This window comes from Emys orbicularis, chromosome 10 (assembly GCF_028017835.1).
Source record: "Emys orbicularis isolate rEmyOrb1 chromosome 10, rEmyOrb1.hap1, whole genome shotgun sequence".
Classification (NCBI taxonomy): Eukaryota; Metazoa; Chordata; order Testudines; family Emydidae; genus Emys; species Emys orbicularis.
In genome coordinates this window covers 63714242-63741353 of record NC_088692.1, presented here as the reverse complement: position 1 = coordinate 63741353, position 27112 = coordinate 63714242, and the positions used below count along the sequence as shown (strand labels likewise).

The 27112-nt window shown below is 42.2% G+C and overlaps 1 protein-coding gene across 1 annotated transcript; it reads left to right on the top strand.

Moving 5' to 3' along the window:
• The first annotated feature begins 4848 nt into the window (after positions 1-4848).
• On the top strand, positions 4849-26892 carry LOC135884364 (tetratricopeptide repeat protein 24-like). Its single transcript, XM_065411682.1, has 8 exons — positions 4849-4864; positions 12567-13250; positions 14141-14356; positions 18914-19042; positions 21149-21270; positions 22934-23053; positions 24642-24703; positions 26772-26892. Exons 1-8 carry the CDS (start codon positions 4849-4851, stop codon positions 26890-26892), a joined length of 1470 nt encoding a protein of 489 aa, XP_065267754.1.
• The last annotated feature ends 220 nt before the right edge of the window (positions 26893-27112 follow it).

Sequence of the window (27112 nt, the reverse complement as noted above, 5' to 3'; positions counted from 1 at the left end):
GAGGCAGATTTCCAGTGGGCGTTAGGAAATGTATTTTTGTTTGTTTAAAGATGCCCTCGGGTGAAAACCCCAAGGCCTACCCTATCAATATTGAAGTATTAAACCTCTGGAGTGAGGCTGATTTACCCCAGGCCCCTCCCCCCAACACCAGAGGGAGAAACGCTGGACCCTGACATGACAAAAGAGGTGTGTTGTCACAACACTTAATCACGGCCATTCTTTCCTTCTCCACCACGAGCATCATGTTTGACTCATGAAATTAAAATCTGGTCTCAGAGGTGAATTCAAACCTTCCCGAAATTAGTACACTCTAATTCAGGCACCTGTTTTGACACATCACTAGTCAATACAAAGAAATATAACTTATTAAAAGTTGAACTTTTGAGTCTTGTGTGAATGATGTTGCATATTTTAATGTGCTCACAAATAGCACTTAATAATAATCTAATACACCAAGAATACTTTCAGCATCCTCAAAAAGTAGTCTGTACTCCAGTCATTTCAATTTTGCAGTCATATAAATAGGATTGACAATGAAAAAGTAACAGAGCATGCACCACTTTGAAACTCAAGAACACTACACTTGAATCCAGAGATCAGGAACAAACTTGACCAGAATTCAACAGAAGTAACTAACCTCAAATAACTAACCTGCAGCCACAGATGCCTAAGTTTGGCAGCAAAATATTGCTAACTTAAATAGCTGTTTGTTTTATCTCATGTTTTCTTGAATGGGGTAAAACTGCAAATTATACTCAGTGATAAAACTCACCCAGGGCTTAGGATTGGTGGATATTATATTTTCCAATACGCAAGCAAAAACTTGCATTTTCAAACTGGATGACTTATTTCAGAGTAAGGAAATACACCTAAGAAAGAATGAATTTAGTGTCTTCATAGGGGTGAAGGGAGGGACAGAGAGAGAGAGCATACACAATGACAACCATCTTGAATTAACTCCACTTCAACATCCAACAACTGGCAGGGCGATCCCAGACATTTAATTTGCATGACACAGAAAACAAAATCATAATATCATTGCCTCCCTATCACACATACACCACAGGTGACACCATCCTGCAGGTTGGCGTAAAAAAATGTGGTCAAAATATGGGTTAGTGCTGACTAAGCATTTCAGGGAACTTGTTTTACATACAGGGCCGGTGCAAGGAAGTTTCGCGCCCTAGTTGAAACTTCCACCTTGCGCCCCACCCCCAGCCCTGCGGCAGCTCCCCGCCCCACCTCCACCCTGAGGCGCCTCCCTCCCCCCGCGGCAGCTCCCCCCTGCCCTGAGCCCCCCACCCCCCCACCCCCCCGGCAGCTCCCCACCCCCCGGCCTGGGGATCCATGCGGCAGCTCTGACACAGGGGTTCCCCTGGGCTGCCGGCGGCGCGCTGACCCGGAGGTTCCCCTGGGCTGCCAGCGGCGCGCTGACCCAGGGGAACCCCTGGGCTGCCTGCCGGCGGCTCAGACTCCCTCTCCCTCCCAGCGCAGCGGCCGCTGTTAAAAAAAAAAAATTGAGGGCGCCACTTTTTGGCGCCCCCAAATCTTGGCACCCTAGGCAACCGCCTAGTTGGCTTAAATGGTAGCACCGGCCCTGTTTACATATACCTCCTGCCATCAAAGGATGAAATCCTCAGCTCACTGAAGTCAGTGGGAGCTTTCCCATTGGCTTCAAGAAGGCGAGGATTTCACGTTAAATGTCTAAATCCCCATATGTTTTCAGTGTTGTAGCCATGTCGGTCCCACAGATCTGAAGAAGAGCTCTATGTAGCTCGAAAACTTGTACCTTCCACCAACAGAAGTTGCTCCAATAAAAGATACTACCTCACTCACCTTGTCTCTCTTAGATCCCTGTATGCATCTAATGTTTGTGGTCCTGGTGTTAACCTCCCTACACAGAAGGGAGCAAAATCAGGCACATGTGGTTTTTTGAAGAGGGTGGCATGGAAGGGGAACCATCAGGAGCATAAGGAAAAGAATTACTTTCCCCTTGGAGATCAAAATAATCACAAGAAAAGGAAGCCCCGGAGTGTGGCTGCTGCCCAGTCCCACCGCCTAATTACTACAAACTGGATGGAGTAAGCACACAAGCTGCTCCATGAAGTCTTGGGGAGAGAGAGGAGCAGTTGCACAAACCTCTGCTTAGAGGCACATATTCCTAACAACTACTGGCTGTACATGAAGAAGTAGTTTCTAATAGTAGACAATCTAAAGTCACAAGCCATGTACATTGTTGTAAAGCAATCAAACCAAACACCGCATGCACCTCAAAGGCTTCTGAATCAGTAAAACACTGTGGCTAAACAAAATGTTAAAAGCAAACCACACACATTCCAACCTACTCCACAACAAAAAGGTACAAAATAATCAAATCTGTAGACCCAGCAGCTGGGGTTTTAGGACCTCAGCCTCACATCACAATCAATTCTTTGAAATCTGAGAAACGTTGCGGTTGAAAAGAACAGCTTTCAAACAAAGACAGAGGAGGAAGAAAAACTCCACCTAAAATATTTACCCTGCCAGCAAGAGTATTTGTACCCTTTTCTTGTTCCAAGTCTTTTATCTGTTTTACAGTATAACTGGCAGCAGGCCCTTCTCTCTCTCAGCAAGATTTCTTCTGTCTCTCAGCAGCTCCTGTCTTGACTGCATGCCACTTGTCTTTCTATTCCCTTGAGCACAAGCTCCCATTAGTAACCTTCTCATTTCATGAAGCCCCCCCAAAAAAAAAAAGTGATTTTCAAGCTAAATCTCAGCAAGTTAATCAACTGGGCTTCCAACAACTTCTCTGGCAATCACACTCCTTTGCCTTTTTGTTTATTAGATGTGTTACATACAGGAGCCTGACATGATAGAGATTACCGCTTCAAGGAATTTGGATGAGTCCCAACAGAATCATGAGCTTTTGGTACATAGGTGAGACAAGTGCTTTTTCAAGAGGCCCAAATGTTATGATTTGTGGTGTATTAGGAATAGGATTTATGATAATTTAATTTGAAGTTTAGAACATGCAAAATCTGAGGGGGTTGGGGATTCTATTTATACAAAATCAACCTTGGTTTGGAAAAAATTATTTGTTAACTAAGTTCTGACTGAAGAATTTTTATTTATGGGTATGATGGGTATGATGCATAAGCCAGTAAGAACCCAGCTTGACTTTCAGATCCCAGACGAGCCTGTGATATTGTCAGTTAGAAAAAACACCTTTTTGCCTGTAGTCTGAGGTGATTTGATATGCACATTAGAGAGAGCTAAACCCAGAACCCCAAGATGCCATTTTTCAGTCACTTTTTAGAGTAACACTGTATTAAAAGAACAAAAACAAAAAACAAATACAAAAAACCTTCCCAGCTTTAGACACTTTATTCCATTACCATACATAAAACACTTATTTAGAAGTCAAGTGTTAGAAGTGACTAAGCCCATTTCATAATTTTTAAAATGTTATTGTGGCTCAGAGAGTGATGTTTAAAAATGATCAACAAATGATCACTAACACAAACACATTTAACATCTGTACAATCATGCTAAGCTTTTGCTTTTATTAAGAGATGAATATAATTTCTCCTCCAACTATTTTGCAGGTCTCAGGTGTGTTCATTTAGCCAACTCTTCTTTATTTTCTACATTCCTGTTTTTAGCAATTTGTTGCATATGGATTTATTTCTGTCACTTAGTCATGAAATGTGCATGGTTTTCCCTTTGACCTTTTCACTTCCAAGTGTCAGTGGCTAACTGTAGACTGCACTGCCACTCCCCTCTTTTCATGCATCTGGCATCTGACTGCTGGGAGAGCAATATATTATGTCAGGGGTCTCAAACTCAATTTACCTTAGGGCTAGTGCCAGTCCTCACATCCTCCCAGCAGGCAAATGTCACTCATGCCGCCCAGAACCCGCCCCCCCAAAAAACTCCGCCCAAAAAACACCAGCCCCCACCTGCCTAAGGCTCTGGGACGGAGTTTGGGTGGGGGAGGAGGTCTGGGGTAGGGGATTGGGGTGCAGGCTCTGGGAGGGAGTTTGGGGGTGGGAAGGGGTATGAGGGGGGAGCGCCCAGGGGTGGCAGGTGGGGCCAAGGGAGAGACCTGGCCCCATAACTGCTGGAGCCCCGCGGGCCACATTGAGGAGGCTCGCGGGCCGCAGATGGCCCATGGGCCGGGAGTTTGAGACCCCTGCATTATGTACTGCAGCTTCCAGTGAACTGCAGCACTTTAGTAGTTAGCAGTACCCTTGAGGGCCTGATCCTGCAATCTTTCTGCAGGCAAAACTCACATCAGTTTCAGTAACTTCATTAGCCTCAAAGGGAATATTTTGCCATAACAACGACTGTATTGGACCTTGAGTCTTTAGGATAGGCATCTGAAAGGATGGTCCAGTGGTTTGAATGCAAGCCAGGGACTTGGGAGACTGGGATTCAATTCTGTCCTCTGTCATGGATTAATTGCGTGACCCAGAGCAAGTGTCTGTTCCTCATCTGGATGACAGTATTTCTAAACCTCACAGTAGTATGCTGAGGGTAAATACATTAAAGATTGCGAGATGCTCACGTACTACAGTAATGGGGGCCTTATAAGAATCTAGATAGATGTAATTTCACTCTCTTTACAGCAAATATAACAATCTCCACTGCAGCAGTGAAACAGCAGGAAATGACTATGAGCAGATACCCCAGTCACCTGATTCCTCTGTTGAGTGTGGGTTTGGTTTAACACTCCTAGGAAAGGTGAATAAAAGTTGCTAAGGGCTCTGACAAACATTTCACTGGCAAAGCTTGGGGAAAGGCAGCACTTCAATCCGTCTGGCTTTCTTTAGTAATGTAAGAATCCCTGGAATTTTTTCAAACAATTATATGACCAATTGCATTGGTAAGTTATTATCAATTCCATGCTGTCCCCAGGATTTTCTTACAAAGCTTTTATTATTATTATTATTTTTTTTTTTTTAAATTTAACTTGTAAGGCAAGTTGCTGTTCGTCACCATTACTTGTTATATTACTTCTTGCAGTCAGAAATAGGTGACTAAATGCTACAGAAATATAATATTTTAATTCTGAGTGGGAAATGTGCTTTGTAAATGTGCAGACTATGGCAAGGTCAGATTTATTTTTCAAACTATTCAGCACAGTTCTTCACCTTGAAATACAAAGGCCATGTCCATACTTTTTTTTTTTTTTTTTTTATAAACACAAAACTGTTTGCCTATTTTGACATCTTAATTTGTACATTTTTCAAGTGCTAACTGCTTGTTAAAATTTAATTTACAAGCAAATTATTTATTGATCCCTGCAGCTTGTTCATTCTCCAACAGAGGGCAGCTCAAGTAATCAGCAGCAATTTAGGTATAAAGGCTAACATTATCCTTTCTAAATGCTATGAATTTAATTTATGTGGAAGGTGCCAGGACCTAGTTCTGGACAGTAAAGTCCTCTCTCCACAGAGCAGGAGGATGAAATTAGATTGTAAACTCTGAGAGGCAGGGACCATTTTTTTGTTTTACGATTGTACAGTGCCTAGCACAATAGCTCTCTGGCCCCTATTAAGGCCCCAAGGCACTTCTGTGATACAAACAAATAATGAGCTTCTCCACACGGTCCCAGCGTGCCTCAACTCTGACCGAAAGGGCTGGGGGAAAGAAGATGGTCCACACAGCTCATTCAATCCTTCACCTCTCTGCTGAGACTGCTGAAAAGGCTGTCAATTAGTGCTGACAGTGGTGGTGTTTTTTTGTGATTTGAATGTATGCCCACTAAACAGAGACCACCAAACTCATTGTACAAAGTTTTGGGGACAGATTCAGATTCTTGTTTATACCAAAGGATTCACTGAGTTACTCCACATTTATTCTCATGTGAATCAAATCAGAATCGGGTCCTTTAACTTTAAGAAGTAAAAAAGTAAAAGTTATTTGTATTTGGGGAAAAGTTCCTGCATGCCGCGATATCAAAAGAGTGTGGTTAACTCAACTGTAGTGGTAAGGGGACCTGAGCAGGAGAACTATGTATATAGCTATTTATTAGGCCTCTGGTGTTCTTAATTATATTGTTTGTATGAGACTTTTACTTTCTTCTGCTGCAATCCTGTATGAATACTGTCTCCAGGGAGTAGCATGACAAGGATTGTGTATCTCATATGACTATCCCAAGCAAGCTAGATTTGTAATACTAATTCATTTTAACCAGCTCACATCCTGTGCTGTTCTATTGGTTATGTTCATTATCATTTAAAAGCTCCAGCAAAAAAGTTGCCTAATGAAAAAGCATCACCGTTTTTGAAGGATTTTTGACTAACCGAAAATGAGTCATCTTAATATGCAAAAGGCTGGGGAAAATAGGGATCTTCCATTACCATGTTGTCAGTCAGATAATGGAATTGGTGGGGCAGGAGCCAAAATTCAATAAAAGGCACTTAAATGGTAATACAAGCGGAATACTCCTGAGCCATTCTAGTTAGGCTTATTGTCCTATTGGGAACCTTAAGAAAATCTTTAAAGTAAAGGAAGTGCTTGTTATGAAATAGATTATTGGAGTGTCTCATGTCAGCAGGGACTTGGCCATAACAATTTACTCATTTATCAACACCTCATATTTCTCTAAGGGTTAAGTCCTGTGCCTACAGCATGGTGGTGGAAGGCCAAAAATTCAGCAGAAATGCTGTGTTGCCCCAGCACACCAGGACCTAAAGCAGAGAGGCCCTACAAAATGACTTCTAAGTACTGCAGTGGCAAGCACTCTACAGAGGGATGGAGAGAGAGTGAGTTGTGAGGCAGCTAAGTGGCAGGAGTGTGGCTTCTGGGTCTTTCAACCTAGTCTGTAACTCCACCTAGGGATACAAGGAAAAACTAGGGTCCCAGTGGGGTGTGGTAGTTGCAATGGCCAAATTGCCAAGGTTCTTTGTACCCTTCCTCCAGGTGAGGAGAGAGTTCCATCAATTCAGCAACCATGTAGTACCTAAACACGAAGCTCTTTTACTTAAGATTTGTTCTGGTCAGGGCCAGTGCAACCCATTAGGAGACTACGGCGCTAACATTTGGGGGGCGGCGACCGCGGCGGCCGGATCTTCGGCTGCCCCGGTCATCGGCGGTATTTTGGGGGTGGGACCTTCCGCTGCCTCTGTCGGGGGCAGTATTTCGGGGGCGGGACCTTCCGCCGCCCTAGGGCGGCAAAAAAGCTGGCGGCGCTCCTGGTTCTGGTGACTAGCATTTCTCTCTTTGAGGGGTAGATTTTCATCTGGGCCTCTATCCAATATTCGCATGTGTGCACCCACCTTTAAAACAGTGCACATATAAACTTGTTAATATTTGCGGGTGCACACATCTACTGAAAATTCCAAAATTTGTGTCCATCTGTAAGTCTGTTTAAAGAGCACAGTGGTTGAAGTTTTTCAGCTAAAAAAATAAATAGGTTTGCATAAAAATAAAATCGAGGGGGAAAGTATTTCAGTGACTTTGGATTTTCAACAGGAAACTTCAGAACAAACCAAAATTTTCATTTTCATTCTGCTTGTAAAAAGGCCATTTGTTTTTGTTTTCTGAAATCTCAAAATTAATGGTTGGGTGGGGTAGGGGAGTTTTGAAAATGTTTCCTTTTTCCACTCTAATTTTTTTCAAAATCTCCCCAACTTTCCAAACATTAAGAAGTGGTAAAAGGAAAAATGAAATGCTGTAAGTCTGCCAACTCTAACTTTTCTAAAGCTGAAGTAGTTTTGAAAATTTAGAGTAGGAAAAAATCAGGGGGAAAAACCCTGCCACGATTCAGTTTATTACAATCACTGAAAAACGGGCAAGGGGGAGAAAAGGGACAACAAATTTTGAAAATTGGAATTTAAAAAAAATAATCAAATTTTTGAAAAGAAATTATCCCATTCCAAACCCTATGAAACAAATGAATTTTGATTTATTTTTGTGAAATTGTTTTTCCATTTTTCAACCAGCTGTGCTTGCAGGTGTTTGTATCTGCAATATTGATGTGCAGGTTCGCATGCACATGAGTGGAGGTCAAGGGCTGAAAAAAATCAAGCCCTAGGAGAGAGCCCTGGGTTAAACTGCAGCACAGACACTACCAAGAACAAAGTATTACCTAGAGAATGTTATAATATTGGAAGGGATAGGAAAGAAATGATGGAATAACACTAAGCTACATAAAATGTACTGTCTTAGTATATTGTCTTATGCTGCTACAAGATTACCTCTGGTCATATGGGACCAAAAATTGGTGGTCGCTTTTATTATTTTTAATAATGATTTTTAATCAGAGTCCTGTTTGCAAAGTAGTTCTTACCTATGTAAAATTACACACTTGATACAGGAAACTAGATTATCAAGTTCATTACAAAATTACTTGAAATAAAATGTATGTTTATGCCAAACATATGAGAAACTAATGAGCTCCCAGGATAGCTGAAACTGTATGTAGTCTACATATTTTTGTTCCAGAATTTCTTTGAAACTCAGAATCAGATCATAAGCACTTTACTTCTCACTTTTAATAAAGGTCATTTAAAAAGAACTATTCCATGGTCTGAAGGACACACAAGTCTGAAAACGTACTCCAAAATCCTCTACAATTTGAATCACACCAAAGTATGTTGAGTATATGCCAAAACCTACACATTAGATTATAATTTTTAGGGCTCATCATGCAGCTTGCCTGCCCTGCAGCGCCCCCTGGTGGCCAAGTGTGCACTGCAGGTATTCCTGCCCCAGTTTCCTGTCTCTGGGGGTGAGAGAGGGGAGAGGCACACACATGGTTGAGCCTTCTGCTGGTTCACTGCATTCAATCCCCTTCTGGGGAAACAAGAGTCCAAACAAAAAGTCTCAAAAACAGAAAAGGTTCTTTTCTGCCTGCTTGGGTTCCCCTCCTTCTGGGCTCTAAGTCTCTCCATTCTAAGATAGAGCGATGAATTCCAAGCTGCTTCCTAAGTCCCTCTCACACACTCAGCCCCTCTGGGCTATTGTTTCGTTTCTCTGGGTATGTCTACACTGCAATAGACACAAGCAGCTGGCCCCTGCCAGTTGACTCAGGCTCCAGCTGCAGCCAGAGCTCTGGGACCCTCCCACCTTGCACCAGCCAAAGCCTGAACGTTTTCATCACAATTAAACAGCTCATTAGCCCATGCCAGCTGCCAGTGTCTAATTGCTGTGTAGTCATACCTTCTGTGGCTCTGGGACAGAGCCTGGGAGTCAGGGTTGTTTCCTTGGAGTCCCCTTTAAATCATCTGCAGATCCTCACTCAAGGCCTTCCATAGAAGTCTACCCACTCTCTGTGGTTCTTCCCCTTCAAACTGAGTTCTCAGCCCTTTAAAAGAAATCATCCAGCTGATCAGGACCAGCCTGCAGGGGCAGGGAGGTATGGGGGAGAAGGTAGCTAATCTGGCATAATGGCTGAGCTGAATAACCCTTAAGGGGCCAGCCACCCTGTGACAGGGCTTTGAAAACATGTATGTACATTAGACAGTTGTGGGTTGACCGGCCTTCATGATTCACTGATGCCCCTTGGATTCTTTTCTGTGGTATCACCAAATATTACAGTAGAGTAACTCAAGGCCTGAGGCAAAGCTCATTGAAGTCAATACGAAGGCTCCCATTGAGTTCAATGGGTTTGGAATTAGGCTCTTACTGAGCAGGCCAGACAATCTCTCTAGATCAGTGTTTCCCAAACTTGGGACGCCGCTTGTGTAGGGAAAGCCCCTGGCGGGCCAGGCCGGTTTGTTTACCTGCCGCGTCCACAGGTTAATGGCTGGTTAATACACGGGACACCACAACCAAGTAACATTCTTTCATATGCTTTTAAAGAATTAGAAATGCCTTTTAGCTGCATTTTACTGTTCTTAAAATTAAATTAAAAGTAGGGATACCGTGTGCAAATAATGCAACAAGAGAGCTAAATTTGGAGATCTTTTATACAATAATTCACCACCATCTCCAGACACCTATTGTGATTTGGAACATTTCTAGGTAGCATCTTTTCACTTAGATGTTTAGAACAATTACAAATTCTACTACCAAACCTTGGACTGCAATGGCATGCATATTTAGGTGCACACACTAAGCCAAATTCTGATCTCTGTTATACTCTGGATTTACTGTGAAGTAAATCAGAGGAGAATGAGACTCGTTGTTTCTTTTTGTCTATATTGGCTTTTCATTCTAGGACTACAGTACAACATAAAATCTATTCCTTATCATTAATGCAATGCTTCGAAGACATTAATAATAGATAGCAAAGCTGGGATTCTCTTTAGCAATAGAAAGAAACAGCCATATGTCAGATAAAAACAAAGATAAATATCAATTAGGAAAAAACAGATTGTCCCTCGGCCCGCGCCGCTTCCAGCAGCTCCCATTGGCCTGGAGCAGTGAACCGCGGCCACTGGGAGCCACGATCGGCCGAACCTGCGGACGCGGCAGGTACACAAACCGGCCCAGCCCACCAGGGGCTTTCCCTACACAAGCGGCATCCCAAGTTTGGGAAACACTGCTCTAGATTACTCAACTACTACAAATGTGGCTATTTCCTGTGCTATCCATACACTTAATTCATTTTCTATTATTCATGTCACAGTGAATTGCTTCTGATTTAATAAATAGTGAATATGAAGTATACTTATGTACTGTAGAAAATATTTGCCCACTTACAATGGTCCATTTGGCCTCTGGATTCTGCAGCAGTCTCAACATAGGTGGAGTTCCAAACCAGAGTTCCATCACCAAAAAGTTTAAAATCACACTATGCCATTTTAAATATTTAACTTGATTTAAACTAAGTCATATGACATATTAAGTGGCTGGTTCAATGCACTTGTACAAGTTATTTGTAATAGCAATCTAAAGTGTTTCAGTTATTTCTTGAATTAGAATTACATTTGCTCCCTGTCTTGTAGGCAGGATGAGCAAGACAATATTGTAGGACTGTAGCTAATGCTAGATTCCATACTGTGAATAGCACATACAGCTTTGCCCGTTAGCAGAGTTTTCTGATAGTAGTAGTGCTTGGATTTGTATACTATTTTAAGGGCTTGGCTGCATTTCCATTACAATCCCCTATTTTCAGATGTTTATAAATTCAGGGGTAAAAATTCTGTGCAGCTAAAAAACTTGGCACATAGCACTTATTTTGAGAGCAATTTATGTTTTCTTTACAAAATGTTAACCCTCATGGAGCTGAGGATGGAATATATTTGTCCTCAGTGAATTATGCTGCAGAGAGTCCCAATTCAGTTTCCCCTGCTGTAAACCCTGGCTGACCTCCCACAAAATCCCTTAGAAATACCCAGCATGCCCATATGGGAATCAGTTTTATAAAGATCATAAAGACTTTAGCAAAGCTTTTGATACGGTCTCCCACAGTATTCTTGCCGCCAAGTTAAAGAAGTATGGGCTGGATGAATGGACTGTAAGGTGGATAGAAAGCTGGCTAGATCGTCGGGCTCAACGGGTAGTGATCAATGGCTCCATGTCTAGTTGGCAGCCGGTTTCAAGCGGAGTGCCCCAAGGGTCGGTCCTGGAGCCGGTTTTGTTTAATATCTTTATTAATGATCTGGAGGATGGTGTGCACTGCACTCTCAGCAAGTTTGCAGATGACACTAAACTGGGAGGTGTGGTAGATACACTAGAGGGTAGGGATCGGATACAGAGGGACCTAGACAAATTAGAGGATTGGGCCAAAAAAAACCTGATGAGGTTCAACAAGGACAAGTGCAGAGTCCTGCACTTAGGACGGAAGAATCCCATGCACTGCTACAGACTAGGGACCGAATGGCGAGGTAGCAGTTCTGCAGAAAAGGAACTAGGGGTCACAGTGGACGAGTCAACAGTGTGCTCTTGTTGCCAAGAAGGCTAACAGCATTTTGGGCTGTATAAGTAGGGGCATTGCCAGCAGATCGAGGAACGTGATCGTTCCCCTTTATTCGACATTGGTGAGGCCTCATCTGGAGTACTGTGTCCAGTTTTGGGCCCCACACTACAAGAAGGATGTGGAAAAATTGGAAAGAGTCCAGCGGAGGTCAACAAAAATGATTAGGGGTCTGGAGCACATGACTTATGAGGAGAGGCTGAGGGAACTGGGATTGTTTAGTCTCCGGAAGAGAAGAATGAGGGGGGATTTGATAGCTGCTTTCAACTACCTGAGGGGGGGGATTCCAAAGAGGATGGAGCTCAGCTGTTCTCAGTGGTGGCAGATGACAGAACAAGGAGCAGTGGTCTCAAGTTGCAGTGGGGGAGGTCTAGGTTGGATATTAGGAAACACTATTTCACTAGGAGGGTGGTGAAGCACTGGAATGCGTTACCTAGGGAGGTGGTGGAGTCTCCTTCCTTGGAGGTTTTTAAGGCCCGGCTTGACAAAGTCCTGGCTGGGATGATTTAGTTGGGAATTGGTCCTGCTTTGAGCAGGGGGTTGGACTAGATGACCTCCTGAGGTCCCTTCCAACCCTGATATTCTATGATTCTATGAACATATTTTTCAGTTCTTAATGAATGCAAAACAATCACACACACCTTAGAAAGCATAAATCCAGTCAATTTCAATTCAATTTTGAAATATAAGTAGTATAAATATTTTCTTCCTTTCACAGTTTGCATTCAATACAAAGAAATGGCCTCTACTTTGGCCTCCAGCTCCTCTAAAGTGCAGACCATTAGCCACCATCCATCCATCCAGGATGAAATACAAAAGCTGTCTAAAGCTGGGACTACATCTTTAAAACACAATGAAGCAGCCCAGGCTCTGAGCATGTTCAAGAAAGCGTACATTCTGGCTGATGGGGTTCCTGAGACGCAAGGTCAGAAGATGTGTCTCTTCAATCTAGGGGCTGCCTATATTGCTATGGGCAAACCAAAGAAAGGACTGAAGTGCCTGCTGAAGTGTAAATCAAAGGGATCTGTGGAGAAAGATGGTGATTTCTACTTTAACATTGCAGCTGCTTATGATGAAATGAAGGAGTACTCTAAAGCGGTGAAGTTTTACCAGAGAGCTATTAGTGAATACATACCTAGTGAAACACAAAGCATCTCAGATGCTTTGATCAAACTTGGCTATTGTTCAGTGAATGTAGGAGACCTTCCCTCAGCTGCACATTCCTTTAAGCTTGCCAGCCACTCCTACCAAAAGGCAGAGAAAACTGAAGATGCTGCCATGGCCATGAGGGAGGCAGCCAGCTATATGATACGGAGTCAAAAGTTCTCAAAGGCAGAAGTGCTCAAGACTTTAGCTGAATGTGCACAGCTGTGTTCTGGAATCACTAACCAGGATTTGTTAGGTAAGTCAGTAACTTTAGTTACCAATTTTGTTTCCATAAAGATAAAGAGAACTGTGTAAGTCATTTTCTTACAGAATTTAAATCGACAAAAATGTGCATCAGGCCAAGTACTACATGTAAAGCATCAGAACCTTCAGAGGTGTCTAAACACCAGTCAGAAATCTCTCTGCTTTCTTTTCTCAAAGGTGTTTGCATGTAGTGAACAGTGTCACAAAGCCTTTGCCTGGCATGCAAGCAAGGTTTAGCCTGTTGCTACTGCTTCCAGTTCCTGATTCGTGCATCTAAACTGAGGACCAAATTTTAATCACTTTATTTACAGTCTTGTGCCTTAGCTAATAGCTAGTAAGTATCATGGTCCATAGAAAGCGAGAGGATTTCAGTTGTACATCTATTTCAAAACCCATATCACAAAATTACAATCCCTCTCTCCAAGTGTGGTACAGGTATTTCCATCAGTGAAAACTGACAACAGCAAAGTATCACTGTAATTCCTACAAATGGCTAATTTATTACTTGCTCTTTTTACTTGCCACAATTAGTTAAAAGGAGCCCCACATACATAAGCATTGGCTGTGGGTCACAGTTGCGATAGTTTCACATTCGCACTTCCAGATGCAACAGGAAGGATTCAGCCAATTGTACAACATATTACACATTATGTGAGCAGGCTGAGCCTGTGCTACAGCATCTTGTACATTGATCTGGAGTTCATTGACCTAAAATAGCCTTGTAAACATCACCATCTGAAAGCCGTTAATCATATATTCAGCCAATTAGAAATATGATGGATGGAAAAGTATAGACTAGTTATTAGTCCTAAATTGTACCAAACCCTCTCTCTTTGCCCAACCCCAGCTATCTAATGTTAACGTTGCTGTGCTACCTTTCAGGCAAACTCTACAACCACATTGGATTGCACTATGCTGAAATGATGTGCTTCCACCAAGCTGGGAAATACTTTATCAAAGCCATGCAAATCTGCAGTGGGGCAAACTTTTCTATACGGAAGAGAGCTGTATTACTACAAAACCTGGGAGCGATCTACAATGCTTTATGCCAGTATGAAAAGTCATTGAGATTTCATGGCGAGGCAGCACATCTGTACGGTGAGGTGTCAAACATGTGATTCATTCTGCAGGGTGGAGAGGTTCACCTCTCCCCCAAGCCTGAAGGATCAGACAGGCATCTTGACTTTACAAACCTGTCAAAAATCCAGCAAGGCCCTAGCACCAGCTCCTGGTGTGGTCTTTTGAGCAAGTCCCTGCCACTCCTGACTAGCCCTCCTTAGTTTGGCCCTAGTCAAGGCAGTTCTTGGACCCTCCCCTCTAACTGAATTTAGCAGTCTGCTTCAGTCTCTTGACTCTGTTTGTGGACGCAGCCTAGTACAGGAATGTTGCTTCTTTCTGTTTCGGGCCTTTCTACCTCCCCTTTCATCTCCGTATTCTCTCTTTTATAGCAGGCCTTGTTGCCTTCATTGGCTGCAGCTGTGGGTGCCTGCCTCCTTGACTGGCCACTGTGGCAGCTGCATGGGAGTGTGGTCAAGCTGCTTGCCTGTAGACAAGAGAGGTTTTCCTCCCACTTCTGTCTCTGAGCAGTATGGGGTTTGTAGACCCCATTGCAGGCCCCAGTTCAGCAAAGCATTCAAGCACATACTTAACTTTATGTCAATGGGATTTAAACACATGCTTAAGTATTTTGCTGAATTGGCTGCAAAATTTGGGACAGAATCAGCAAAACTATTTTGTGCCATCTTCTAGCCTATGAAATGTTTTAAGGAAGAAAATTTGGGGAATGGGTGAATATGCTAATAAAGATTTAAGGTTAAGCCTCACGCTTGAAATACTTGGACCCCATGCCTACACCCACAGCTGCCAAGGCTTTGAGCACAATCCCAGCAGAGTGAATACGGGTCTATGTTTTTAATTAACTTGATTGAGAGGCAGTGAACAATGCACAAGCACTTACATAAATAACTAACAATGAAAAAGTACAGATCTTCCATAGTGTTTTCATTAAACACTAAACAGACTTTTTTTTAAAAGATTGAATCCAAGTGTGGTGCCTTAATGCAGCAAGATCATTCGCTATGGCAAACAATGTCTAGAAGGAAAATGCCCCTGGGATTGGTACAGAGGCTGTTAGCCACTCAACATGACCAGTATTTCAGTTGTCCTAAATCAGATTAAGTCCTATAAAGTACTCGTTAATTGTTAAGGAAATCTGGTTGTTAACTCTATTTTCCTTGGGTGAAGCTAATAAAAGTTCACAGGTCCAAATCCTGCAGTCCTTGCTCAGGCAAAAGTCCTATCAAAGTGAATAGAAATGCTGTCGGACTACAGATTGCAGGCCCTATCCTTCCATTTAATTAGCATACCTATAGATGTTTATCTATAGATCTCAAAATGCTCAACAATGGTGAGTAAGCATCTGTAGATGGGGGAAACTGAGGCACAGAGAAGTAAGGTGAGTCGCTAAAGTTTGCATACTGAGCATCAAGAGCCAGAATAGAATCCAGGTATCTTGATACCTAGCCAGGTACCCCATTAACTGGGCTATACTGTCACTATGAGGAAATATGTATATTTCAGTCAGTGAGCTTTGGATACTCAAAGGTTGCAGGATTTTGTCATAGGTAAGGATAGGAAGGTTTGGACCAGACATTGTCTTTTTTCCTTCTTTGCTGTCTTTTTGATATTTTTCTGGCATCCTTTTGAATGCTTGTATTTCTAGTCAGGCTAGCCACGCATTTTGCATGGGATATCAGCATGCTGTACATTCAAAAAGGTACAGTATGGTTATAATGGATTTAGGTTAGTCATAAAGCAGCTATAAAGAACCATTGATGCCTCATGAAAAAGATCCCTATTGGAACAATTCTGCCTCCACAGCATCTAATTTTATGCTTTTCCTTCCCCTGGTTTTCATTAGTTGGATATTTGTTTGACAACAGGCTTTTTGTTCTTTAGAAGGTCATCTGATCCTGCTGGCTTTCCCTAACCTGAAATCACAAGCCTCTGACTATGACCTCACAGTTCCTCCCTGTTTAACAAACAACATTTATTGTAAAACAAAGCAAAGAAAATGACCTTAGGTGAGGAAAACTCAGCAAGTTTCCAAAGGAACAAAGATCATGTGTTCTGCAAACATCACAGGAATAATTAAAAAAAACCTTGCAGGGTAAACAAATACATTACATAGTACTTAGGCAAGACTTGTTTCTAGACACACTGTTTATTAAAGTATCAGTAACTAAGGTAGCTGCAGCCTTACACCAGTGATTCTTAACACAAGAGAGATTCTAAAATTTAAAAATTAATAAAACCCTCTTTGTCTCCCCTGCACCAACACAACACACTGGTCTTTTGTCACATTTTCTATGCATCCAGGTCACGTATTCTGCCACAAAACACACAAGGCTGTGTCTGTCCCACTGCATTACCTAACTCTTATAACGTGGGGGAGGTAATATCTTTTATTGGACCAACTTCTGTTGGCAAAAGAGACAAGCTCTCTTCTTAAAGAAGAGTTCTGTGTAGCTCAAAAAATTGTCTCTTTCACCAAGAGAAGTTGGTCCAATAAAAGATGTTACCTCACCCACCTTGTGTCTCGAATACCCTGGGACCAACATTGCTACAGCTAATACTGCAAACAGATACAGAAGTTTTCAGAACCCACACACTAAGATAAATGACATTTTTAGGCAGGGATGGAAATGAGCAAAACCTCTCTCACCAGTACCATCTGAAGAAGTGGTGGAAGGAGGAGTGTGGGTAGCACATATACTGTGCACCCAGTTCAATCACATTTTTAGTACTGTTTGCTCTCATTGTACTTTATTCCACTTTGATATTTTCTCTGCTCCTCTTTCAGGCTGTGCAGACATAAGCCACACACTACAATTCTTTTCATTGTTCCAGTTTATACAGTAAAAATAATAATTGCTCAGAAATCCTTCTATGTGATCCTTACCATTTCTGTCCTGTGGCAGCAGTGTTGGTCAAGGATATGAGAGACACAAGGTAGGTGAGGTAATATGCAAAGAGGAGGTCTGTGTAGCTTGAAAGATTGTACCTTCCACACCAAACAGAAGCTGGTCCAATGAAAGATATTATCTCACCTACCTTGTCTCTCTCAACTTCTGTCCTTGACTTGTTCGGTTTTAAAGGTGGTTTGCACCAGGCTTTGGTAAGCTTTCCCCCACCATTGATGCACTGTTTAATTCACTTGCTAATTAAAGACTTTTGGCTAATCAGTGTTTTTCAAAAAGTCTTGTCCCACTCAGCTAGCTGGCTGAAAGATATTGCTTATACCAAACCTGGTTTAAAGGGTCACATGTCAACATGTTTAGGCCTAGAATTCAAACTAACTACTTAGCCTTTGTCTAGAGCAGAGGTGGGCAAACTACAGACCGCGGGCCACATCTGGCCCACGGGACCCTCCTGCCCAGCCCCTGAGCTCCTGCCCTGGGAGGCTCGCCCCCAGCCCCTCCCGTTCTTCCCCCTCCCCCACAGCCTCAGCTCGCCCCGCCGCCGGCGCAATGCTCTGGGCAGCAGGTCTGCGAGCTCCTGGGGCAGCGCAGCTGCAGAGCCGCAGCCTGACCCGGTGCTCTGTGCTGCACGGTGGCGTGGCTGGCTCCAACTGGGCAGTGCGGCTGCCTGTCCTGCTGCTCTGGGTGGCGCAGCTGTAGCGCCGCCAGCCACCAGTGCTCCAGGCAGTGCGGTAAGGGGGCAGGGAGCTGGGGGGGTTGGATAGAGGGCAGGGGAGTTTGGGGTGGTGGTCAGGGGGTGGAGGTGTGGATAGGGGTCGGGGCGGTCAGAGGGTGGGGAACAGGGAGGTTGAATGGGGGCAGGGGTCCTGGGGGGGCAGTCAGGAAGGAGAGAGGGGGTTGGATGGGGCGGCGGGGGGCACTCAGGGGCAGGGGTTCCGGGAGCGGTCCGGGGACAGGGAGAAGGGGTGGTTGGATGGGGCAGGGGTCCTGGGGGGGCAGTCAGGAAGGAGGTGGGGTGGATGGGGCAGCAGAGGGTCCGGGGACTGTCAGGGGACAGGGAACGGGGGGGGGGGGGGTTGGATGGGACAGGAGTCCCGGTGGGGAGCGTCAGAGCACAGGGAGCGGGGGGGGGGGGGGGTGGATGGGGCAGGAGTCCCGGAGCGGGGGCCGTCAGGGGGCAAGAAGCAGGGGGAGGTTGGATAGGGGGCGGTGGACAGGCCACGCCTGGCTGTTTGGGGAGACAGCCTCCCCTAACCAGCCCTCCATACAATTTTGGAAACCAGATGCAGCCCTCAGGCCAAAAAGTTTGCCTGCCCCTGGTCTAGAGCCATCCCTGAACAAATCCGTATTAAAATAGACACCAAGACAAGTTATAACAAAGGAATTTTCCCCAGATACTTGCAATGATTCTATAGTAACTGCAAACAAATTATTTCTTTCAATCTCCACCATAATGATATAGGTTTATTGCTTTGCTTCAGGGTACATCATGACTTATAGGTCTGTAAGTTAAAATGTAATACAAGTAAAATAGTGATACTTAAACAATTAATTGCATAGATAATTTTAAACACTACATTCATGGACCCAATTGTTCATACAGAATATGGGAGGATGTATAAATCTGTTTATGTAACTATAACTCATGAATCACTTACATTAAACTTTTCTTTAGGTGCACTGAGAGAGAGAAACACCCAAGGACAAAGTCTCTGCAATTTAGCATATGCTTACAGCCAGCTGAAAAACTATGACATGGCAGAGTATTACTATCAAGAGGCACTTAATGCATTTGTGGATGTGGGTAAGAGAGCTGCCTCCAGCCACTATAATTTCAGATTTGTAATAAACCCCCATTTTCTGCTCTTAATAAATCAGTAGTATTAATTTGCAGCAGGCTGAATCCACTGATTTCATATCATGCCTGGAGAACCCATAATTAACCGCCTCTCACTACAGAGGAAGTGTCCCATACCTTTGTATTGATATTGTTTGGTGTCCAAAAAGTCTATACAACATCAAAGTGTCTGACACTTACAAATGACTAAACTAGAAGAAGTCCATTGACATTGTACTTCATTGAAAGGAACCAATAATTGTTTCACTGGCATAAGATCAGGTCTGGAACAGCTTTTAAAGTTACCAATATCAATGGAAGATTTTTCTACTTAGATGGAAGTGCCGCATGAGTTTCCTGCTTATCAAGGTCAGCACAATTGTTTACAATATCAATAGAAGATTTTTTTAATTTGTTCTTTTTTTCCCCTCAAGTGAGCCATTACAAGGGGAAAAGAATGTTCTTCTCTTTGGTATTAAATGAGCACCAGAGAGAAATAATCTCTTCCAACATCAATACACTTGAATTAAAATAATTTGTGTTAAATTACAATTAATATCTACATTAAGTCACTAAAAGCAAAATAATTTAACATTAAGTCTCTTATTCTGTCCCAATCACCATGACATGTGTAGGTATTTAAACTAGCTGTGGTACAGTAAATAATATCTCCCACTGTACTGAGACCAATTTGAGACCCCTGCATTACCTTGGCACCTAATTTAATGATGAGTAGATTTAATTTAATGATGAGTAGATAAAAGCAAGGAAATTTCAGATACAGGTTTATCAGTTAACCCAAACTTTGGGGGCAATGTAATACTATCAGGTCTGCAGTGTTGACTTCCAACATGTGGCTTTCCGAATTTAAGAGGTCACCAGTGTCCTCCACTTAATTTAGCACCTGCTGCTGGGACCCTCCCCCCCTCAAGTCTTTCACATTTTGGTAAAATGAACACCTAAAGGGAATATGGTGTGAATAGTGGGTGTAATTCAATACAAACCACCACACAGCCATACTGCATCATCAGAAATCCTGAAAAGGGACAAGCTAGTGCCCATTTCCTCTGGAATAACCTGTTCTCTAACATTCAGTGCGGTGTAGTCATTATGGAGTTGTCTGGTCATTTGCACATCTACCTACTATACTAAATATCCAAATGGTGGAGTATGAACCTAATAGGGACCTGATCCGAAGCTCATTGAAGCCAATGAGTCTTTCTTCTTGTCTTCATTGAAGACTGTTCTAGGCCCTGATTAAGCAAAATACTTAAGCATGAGTTTAAATATAATGTGCTTAAGTGCTTTGGATGGACTTAAGTATGTGTCTTCACTGTTTTGCCTACATGGAGCCATAATTTCTTGCTGAATTCATTTTTTAATAGTTATTTTGTAGCTGAGATCAACTAAGCATTTGAGTTCTGAATGTAAAAACAAAAAATATTTAAAATCAACAAACTATATTTTAATGTGAATAAGCCTGCCATGTTTCAGCAAGAAATGTTTTCCCTCAAGTTAGAAACACAGAATGCAATTGTATATTGGAATTGCCATCTAAACTTTAATTTCTTCATTAAACTCAGACTTCTCATTATAGCTGAATACACAGAATTTATCATGTATGCGGTTATTCATTTAATGTCTGGCAACATCATGTCTGGTAATGTGCATTGGATTAGGCCCTAAATTAGCATTAGGTTAAGCTACTGCTAAAATTATTAGAGGGAGAAAAAATATTTTAGTTATGATAGGTGAGCCTGAAAACATTGCATTCCATGTTGCTTCAAATCAATAGCAATTGTTCCTGAAATAAAACATCTTATCTTTCCTGGAATAGAAGTTCCAATGTCCTGATTGTCAAAGCAAAATAAAGCAACCAAACAATAACCCTACCCCACCTCCACACTATTTACTGGAATAGGATCAAACCATCATCCATTTAGCTCAGGAATACCCTGCATACAACACATTTCAACCCTTTACACACTGACTTGTCCATTCTGTGTTTTAAAGTTGAATTTATATAGACAGAATAACAAAAACTTCGAATATCAGTGATATGATCTCTTACAGGTGATTTATATGGCCAGCAACAAGTCTGCGAAGGATTGGGTGCTACTAGTTTCTGCCTAGGTGATGTAGATCAGGCCATCTCGTATTACAAACAAGCTCTGACTCTGTTTGGAAAGTCAAAGGTACTTTTTGTTTGCACTGTTTGCTTAGTAATGCACACAGAAGATAGAGACTTTTTTGTCAGCATTAGGAAATAATGTAAGCTGTTTTCTCATAGCCTGCACCTTATGAAGAGTTCCCATTCACTCCAGTGGGAGTTCCACACACCTAGCAGCTAGAGAATTGAGTCTTCAGCTGATCCTTCCTAAATACAACCCTTCCTCCCACACAGTATCCGTCAGTTGAGTGGGTGATGAAAAGGAACTTTACAGGAGTGGTGGGCTTAGAGGCATTATTTAAAAAAAAAAAAAAAAAAAAAAAAGGCAGAAGGTTTAAATCAACTATTCAGAATTCTGCTCACCGAAGTGCATTCTGCTATTCCTAAAATGTAATATATTATTTAACAAATGCATTTCAAACAGCTAGCTAGGTAATCTCACAGACTGTGAATTAATTAGCAAAGGTAGTTTCTGATGTAGAACATTGATCATCTCAACCAGCAGGTTGGCCTCTCTTTTTTTTAAAACTGGCAATGATTTTCTCAAATTCTGTAGGTCAGAGTAATAGCCGCAAAGATCACAGAGTCCCTCCTGAGAGAGACATTGCTGTTGATTTCAGTGGCCAGTGCATGCCCTGTATTTCAGGGAAAGTGTGTAACTGTGCTTGCTGCAAAGATGAGATAAAGAGTTCAAAGAGCAGTTAAAAAGGGGGGGGAGGAGTACTCGTGGTGGGTGTGATTTTGTTTGGAACATCCCATTCTACAGCACAGGGTCTGATCAGTGGTTCAGAGCATAAAGGAACAGGCAAAAAAGGACCTTGAATGAAAGCATGTTTGCAAATATACATCTGAACCCCACCATTGGCTATAGGTTTCAGAGTGGTAGCCGTGTTAGTCTGTATCAGCAAAAAGAATGAGGAATACTTGTGGCACCTTAGAGACTAAAATTTATTTGAGTTTTAGCCCACGAAAGCTTATGTTCAAATACATTTGTTAGTCTCTAAGGTGCCACAAGTACTCCTCATTCTTTTTACCATTGGCTATAGTGTCCTGCAACCTCAAGCAACCCAGCCTCATTTTAAAATAAAAAGTTTTCAATATTAACATCTAGTTATTGCCACTATGGTATTTATCAAAGATTATGGCTGATGTTTGGATTTGCCTCACAATGAAACTTAAATTGTTTAGATTTTTCCCTTTTCCCACTATATGTTGGAATCCAGTATAATGAGAGCAAATTATTTTCAAGCTTTCTGCACAAACAAGAGGCATGTCAATGTTTAGCTGACATTCTGCCACTGGAATGAAGCATTTGCAAGTTATTTTTAAGGGAAATATTAGCTCTGGTAAATTATCCACACAAAAAACAACAATGAAAAGTTGTTTTAGGTGAAAATTTTTTGTTGAAAAATTTGACGAGACAAAACAAAAAAAATGACAACTGACAGAGGAGCGAGAAGGGCTGAGTTATATAGAAGTAGATATACTGCTTTAAATACCCCAGAGAACATACAGTGCAGAGATGTAGGAAACATTAAAATGAACAAAGAAAATATAGTGTAATGGCAGGGCAAAGGACAGTATACACCACTGGGGTATTTATCAAGGAAGATTACAGCTCATGTTTGGATTTTTCTCACAATGAAATATCTGTTTTGACTTTTCCCTTTCTTTTTTTCTGAAAACAGGAAACATCTGATCTCTCCAGAGAAAGGGTTTTAGGGAAACTGAGGGATGCTGTTAAGTATCAAACCAGTCATCAGTGTCCTGTTTCATGCAGAGATAGCTTTTCAAACACAACAGCAGCTGTAAGTTTAGGGCAGGGAGAATCATTACAAAACATGAAAACAAAAGCTAACTTTAAAAATCATTGCTGATTTGCTGGACTCCCTTTCTCCCTCCTGCTAGTTGCTAACAAGCACAGTGTGTGCTGTAGCACTTGGCATTCAGCTAGAAAGGGAAGGTGAGCAGCAGCTGTCCCATCTGTGTTGCGATAGAGGTAGCACTGGTGGATAACAGAATGAGCTCTCTGGAACACATGCAGTCTTCAGCTTTGTCCAGAGCCTTGAGTCAGAGGGGAAAAGATCCCTGGTGATCTAAACTTATCCCCTTCTGATCTCACATCCATGTGCCAGAGGATCCCCTCAACAGCTCTCGTCTAGTCAAAAGTTGGTCCAATAAGAGATATTATCTCACCCACCTTCTCCCTTTGTTTAGTGATAACCAGAGCAATAGGAAACATTCAGCTGGGGACTGACTATCCAAAGACTAGACTAGACTGAACGCCAGTACAAGGGCTGAGGATTAATTAGGTGGAACTGTGTGCACATCAGAAGCAGCCTGAAAGTAGGCAGAAGGGACCAGAAAAGTGAGAAGATAGCCAGTTAAGCTTTTGTATGATGGACTTGAGAGGAAGCCAAGACATTTTTTAGGCAAAGTTCTGGCTGGAAAGTAAGGCCTAGAATGATGGGCAGTGGGTAGTGGGAGGTTGTGTCTCCCCAAACAGCCTTGCGTGGTCCCGCCCACACTCCGTCCCCAGCCCCCTTCCTGCTTCCCGGGCTGTGCTGCAGGGGACTCTTCCCCGCCGTGGCTGGGGCCCCAGGCTGAGGTGAGGGCATATGGGGCCTGCGCTCCAGGGCTGCGTCCAGCGCACTGCCTAGGGTTGCCAGGTGTTTGTTTATCAACTAGAACATGTGGTCGAAAAGGGACCCTCCCCAGCCCGGTGAAAATGAGCAAGTGAGTGAGGGTGGGGGACAGCGAGTGACGGAGGAGAGGGGAGGGATGGAGTGAGTGGGGCGGGGCCTCGGAGAAGGGGTGGGGCAAGGGTGTTTGCTTTTGTGCGATTAGAGAGTTGGCCGCTGCTTGCCCTTCCGGTGCTCACCCGCCCCACGTTCTGTGAAGTGTGGGCTTCCTGTTATTTTTCTAAGTTTCCTGACTCCCAGGGTTGTCTCTCTAAAACCCTATTGATTCACAGCTGCACAAGCCACTTCAGATTTAACACAAACAACTTCATCTTCAGATTAAAGTTTGAATTCAAATATTCAGTTCAGAACAGATTGATTTTTTTAAGCACTCATGTATTCTATATCATCAGAACTTCTTCATTCAGTTCTGAAATCCTCGTAATATGCTTCCACCTATTAGGGTTGGAAACCAGCAGCTCTATTCCATTTCTCTTCCACAACCTAATTCTATTTTATATAATTAGAATAAAAAACTTACTAATAAATCCAGAAGCTTGGGAGTTGAGTCTCCCCTCATGTACAAATGGTGTAAATCTAGAGTCCCAACAGAGAAGCCAAACGAATTTAGAATCTGTTCTGTATTATCATGTCAGTTTTACTAGAAATACTGTGCTTATTATAATTAAAAAAAAAATCCTTTGCTCTTTCATAGCAATCTTCTCCCAAAGTTGCCAGAGATGACCATGGTTCTGTGGTATCTGAACAAGAAACATAGTAAGTTACAGCAGTGCTTTAGTTGGTCAGATTTAAGAGACCTAAAACATCAAACTTCTCTCTAAAGTCCATGTTCTATTTTAAACACACAACACTCCAATACACTTGGCAAATTTGGCCTTGTTAATATTAAGCAACCGTTATTTAAGAGACCCAAGGCAAATGGATATGCATGAGATGAAATAAAATACAGCAAAGAAGCTATAAACTCAGTATAAACATTACAAATATTGTTGAAACCTGGGTCATTCTCAGTACTTCTGAGCAACCAGACTCTGCCCTCACTTCTATCCCTGGCAGTCAATGTGGTGTAAAGGTTGCACATGAGAGCAGAAATTGGCACAAGTAGTATAGGTCATTGACAACATCAGTGGCACGTGTATTTAATGAAAGAATGCTGAGACTCAAGATGCATAAGGAGGAGAGATGTCTCTTTGGTTTGTTGTTTTAGACACAAGTATGAGGCAGTCACTCACCTTTTAAGCAGTAAAACATGCATGTTAGTATTGTTATATAGAAAGGACAATGGTGAGATTATAATGCTGCTCTCCAATTCCCTGTCAAATGCTCCACTTCTGAGAGAAAGATGACATTAAACTCTGCTTTTATCACACACCCCCTTTAAAAACAAAAACAAAATTCTAGTTTCAGCAGCACACAAGTTTTTAAAATTCAAAGAGTGGGTGGGTCATGCATCAGTCACTGAATGACCCTACTACTTTAGCCCTTCTCTAGAACCTTACATCCGAGAATGGCAAAGCACTTGTAAACACTAATTAAATAAAACCTTGCAGCACTCCTGGAAAGTTATATTTAGAATTAAAAGTATTATCATATTATCCCTATTTTACAGATGGAGAAACAGAGGTTAGTTGATTTATATAAAATCACAGAGTTAGTGTCAAAGCTGGAATTAAAATCTAGTGGTGAAATCCTGATTCAGTTGACTTTGACGGGGCTAGAATTTCATGCCAGATATGGACTCCCAGTCCTGAGTTCTAACCTCAAGGATACACTGCTTCCCATGAGATGGGCTCAGATTCACCAGGTAACAGGTGGTGGTGAAAAAGTTGGAGATTTTTTTCCTTCAAAAAAAAAAAGGGGGGGGGTGATTTCATTGCTGCACCTGTACTGACCCAAACTAACAACTTTGACATCAAACTCTGCAATAGCCAGCCAGCGTCCTTTCTACAAAACGTTAGTATATTTTAGTACCAACAATTAGGAGTCAAAGTAGCTGATCATTCCACCACTGCATCCAAACCTGAATCAGATTTTAAAAAATGTATGTAGTAAGTTTTATTGCCTGAAGCTTGTTTCCAGTGATTGCATGCACAAATACTAGACACTTAAAAGTTACAACTGGCTACCTGCAGGCTCAAATATCAAACCTGGGAGAGCAGTTGTTGATATCATAGTTTATGTGACTTTTGAAAATCAAATGGAAACAACTGAAGAAGCAATAGTTTTGTCGCAGCAATAATTCCATGCTGTTAGATATTTTAGAGGAGAGTTCATTGTAGAAGATTTATCAGTCATGTATTGAAAACCTATGTCAGAAACAGTCAGACTGTGAGGAAGAGCAATTCCCTTGTTATGTCCTGTCATGATTATTCCCCTGAATGTCTAGGTTCATGTCACAAACTGCACACACATCAGTTGTAAGGATTCTCCTCCTCCCAGACAACTTCATCTTATACTTTCAATGATAAGTCTCTGCATAGCCACTAGATGTCACTTTATTAAGGTTATTTTAGTAATCCTGTGCTGTTTTATTGGCATTAGCCCTTCAGAGGTAGTGTGCAGTTTCATTTTGATTTTAAAACATGAACATTTTAAGACTAGCTAGGAGTTGATGAATCACTTGTCTAATTTGAAAACCACAGTATTTCCCATATTTCAAAGACGGAACTCTCAGAACATATAGACAATGGAATTAAAAAACAGGGATGAATTTGGCCCTTGGTGTACACTAGAAACATGCATTATGTATGTGTATGTATGTGGTCACAATGAAAGGATAAAAAGACGACTCAGGCACCAATTTCTATTCCTTTTTTTTTTCCAGTCTATATGATGAGCCACAGAACGAGTATTCTGGTAATGAAAAGAAACAGAGAGATGGATATACTGAAAGGAGTGTCACTTCCAGAACAGATTCAATGTCATCTCACCTTATTCCACAGTAACAAAGGTGCTGGCAGGTACTGTAGATATAGTTTTTAAATGTTCCATTTATTTTATAATTAGGGTACAAACCCTCTGCTTTCTGATGCCTCAAGTCTGAGTCTCCGATAGGTCAGTTTTACAGAGTAGGACACGGTTTGAAATATCCAGACCTTGCATTCATGCAATTCTCCTTTATAGAAAAAACTGACCCTGGAGGAGAGAGGGAAACAGAACAGGAGG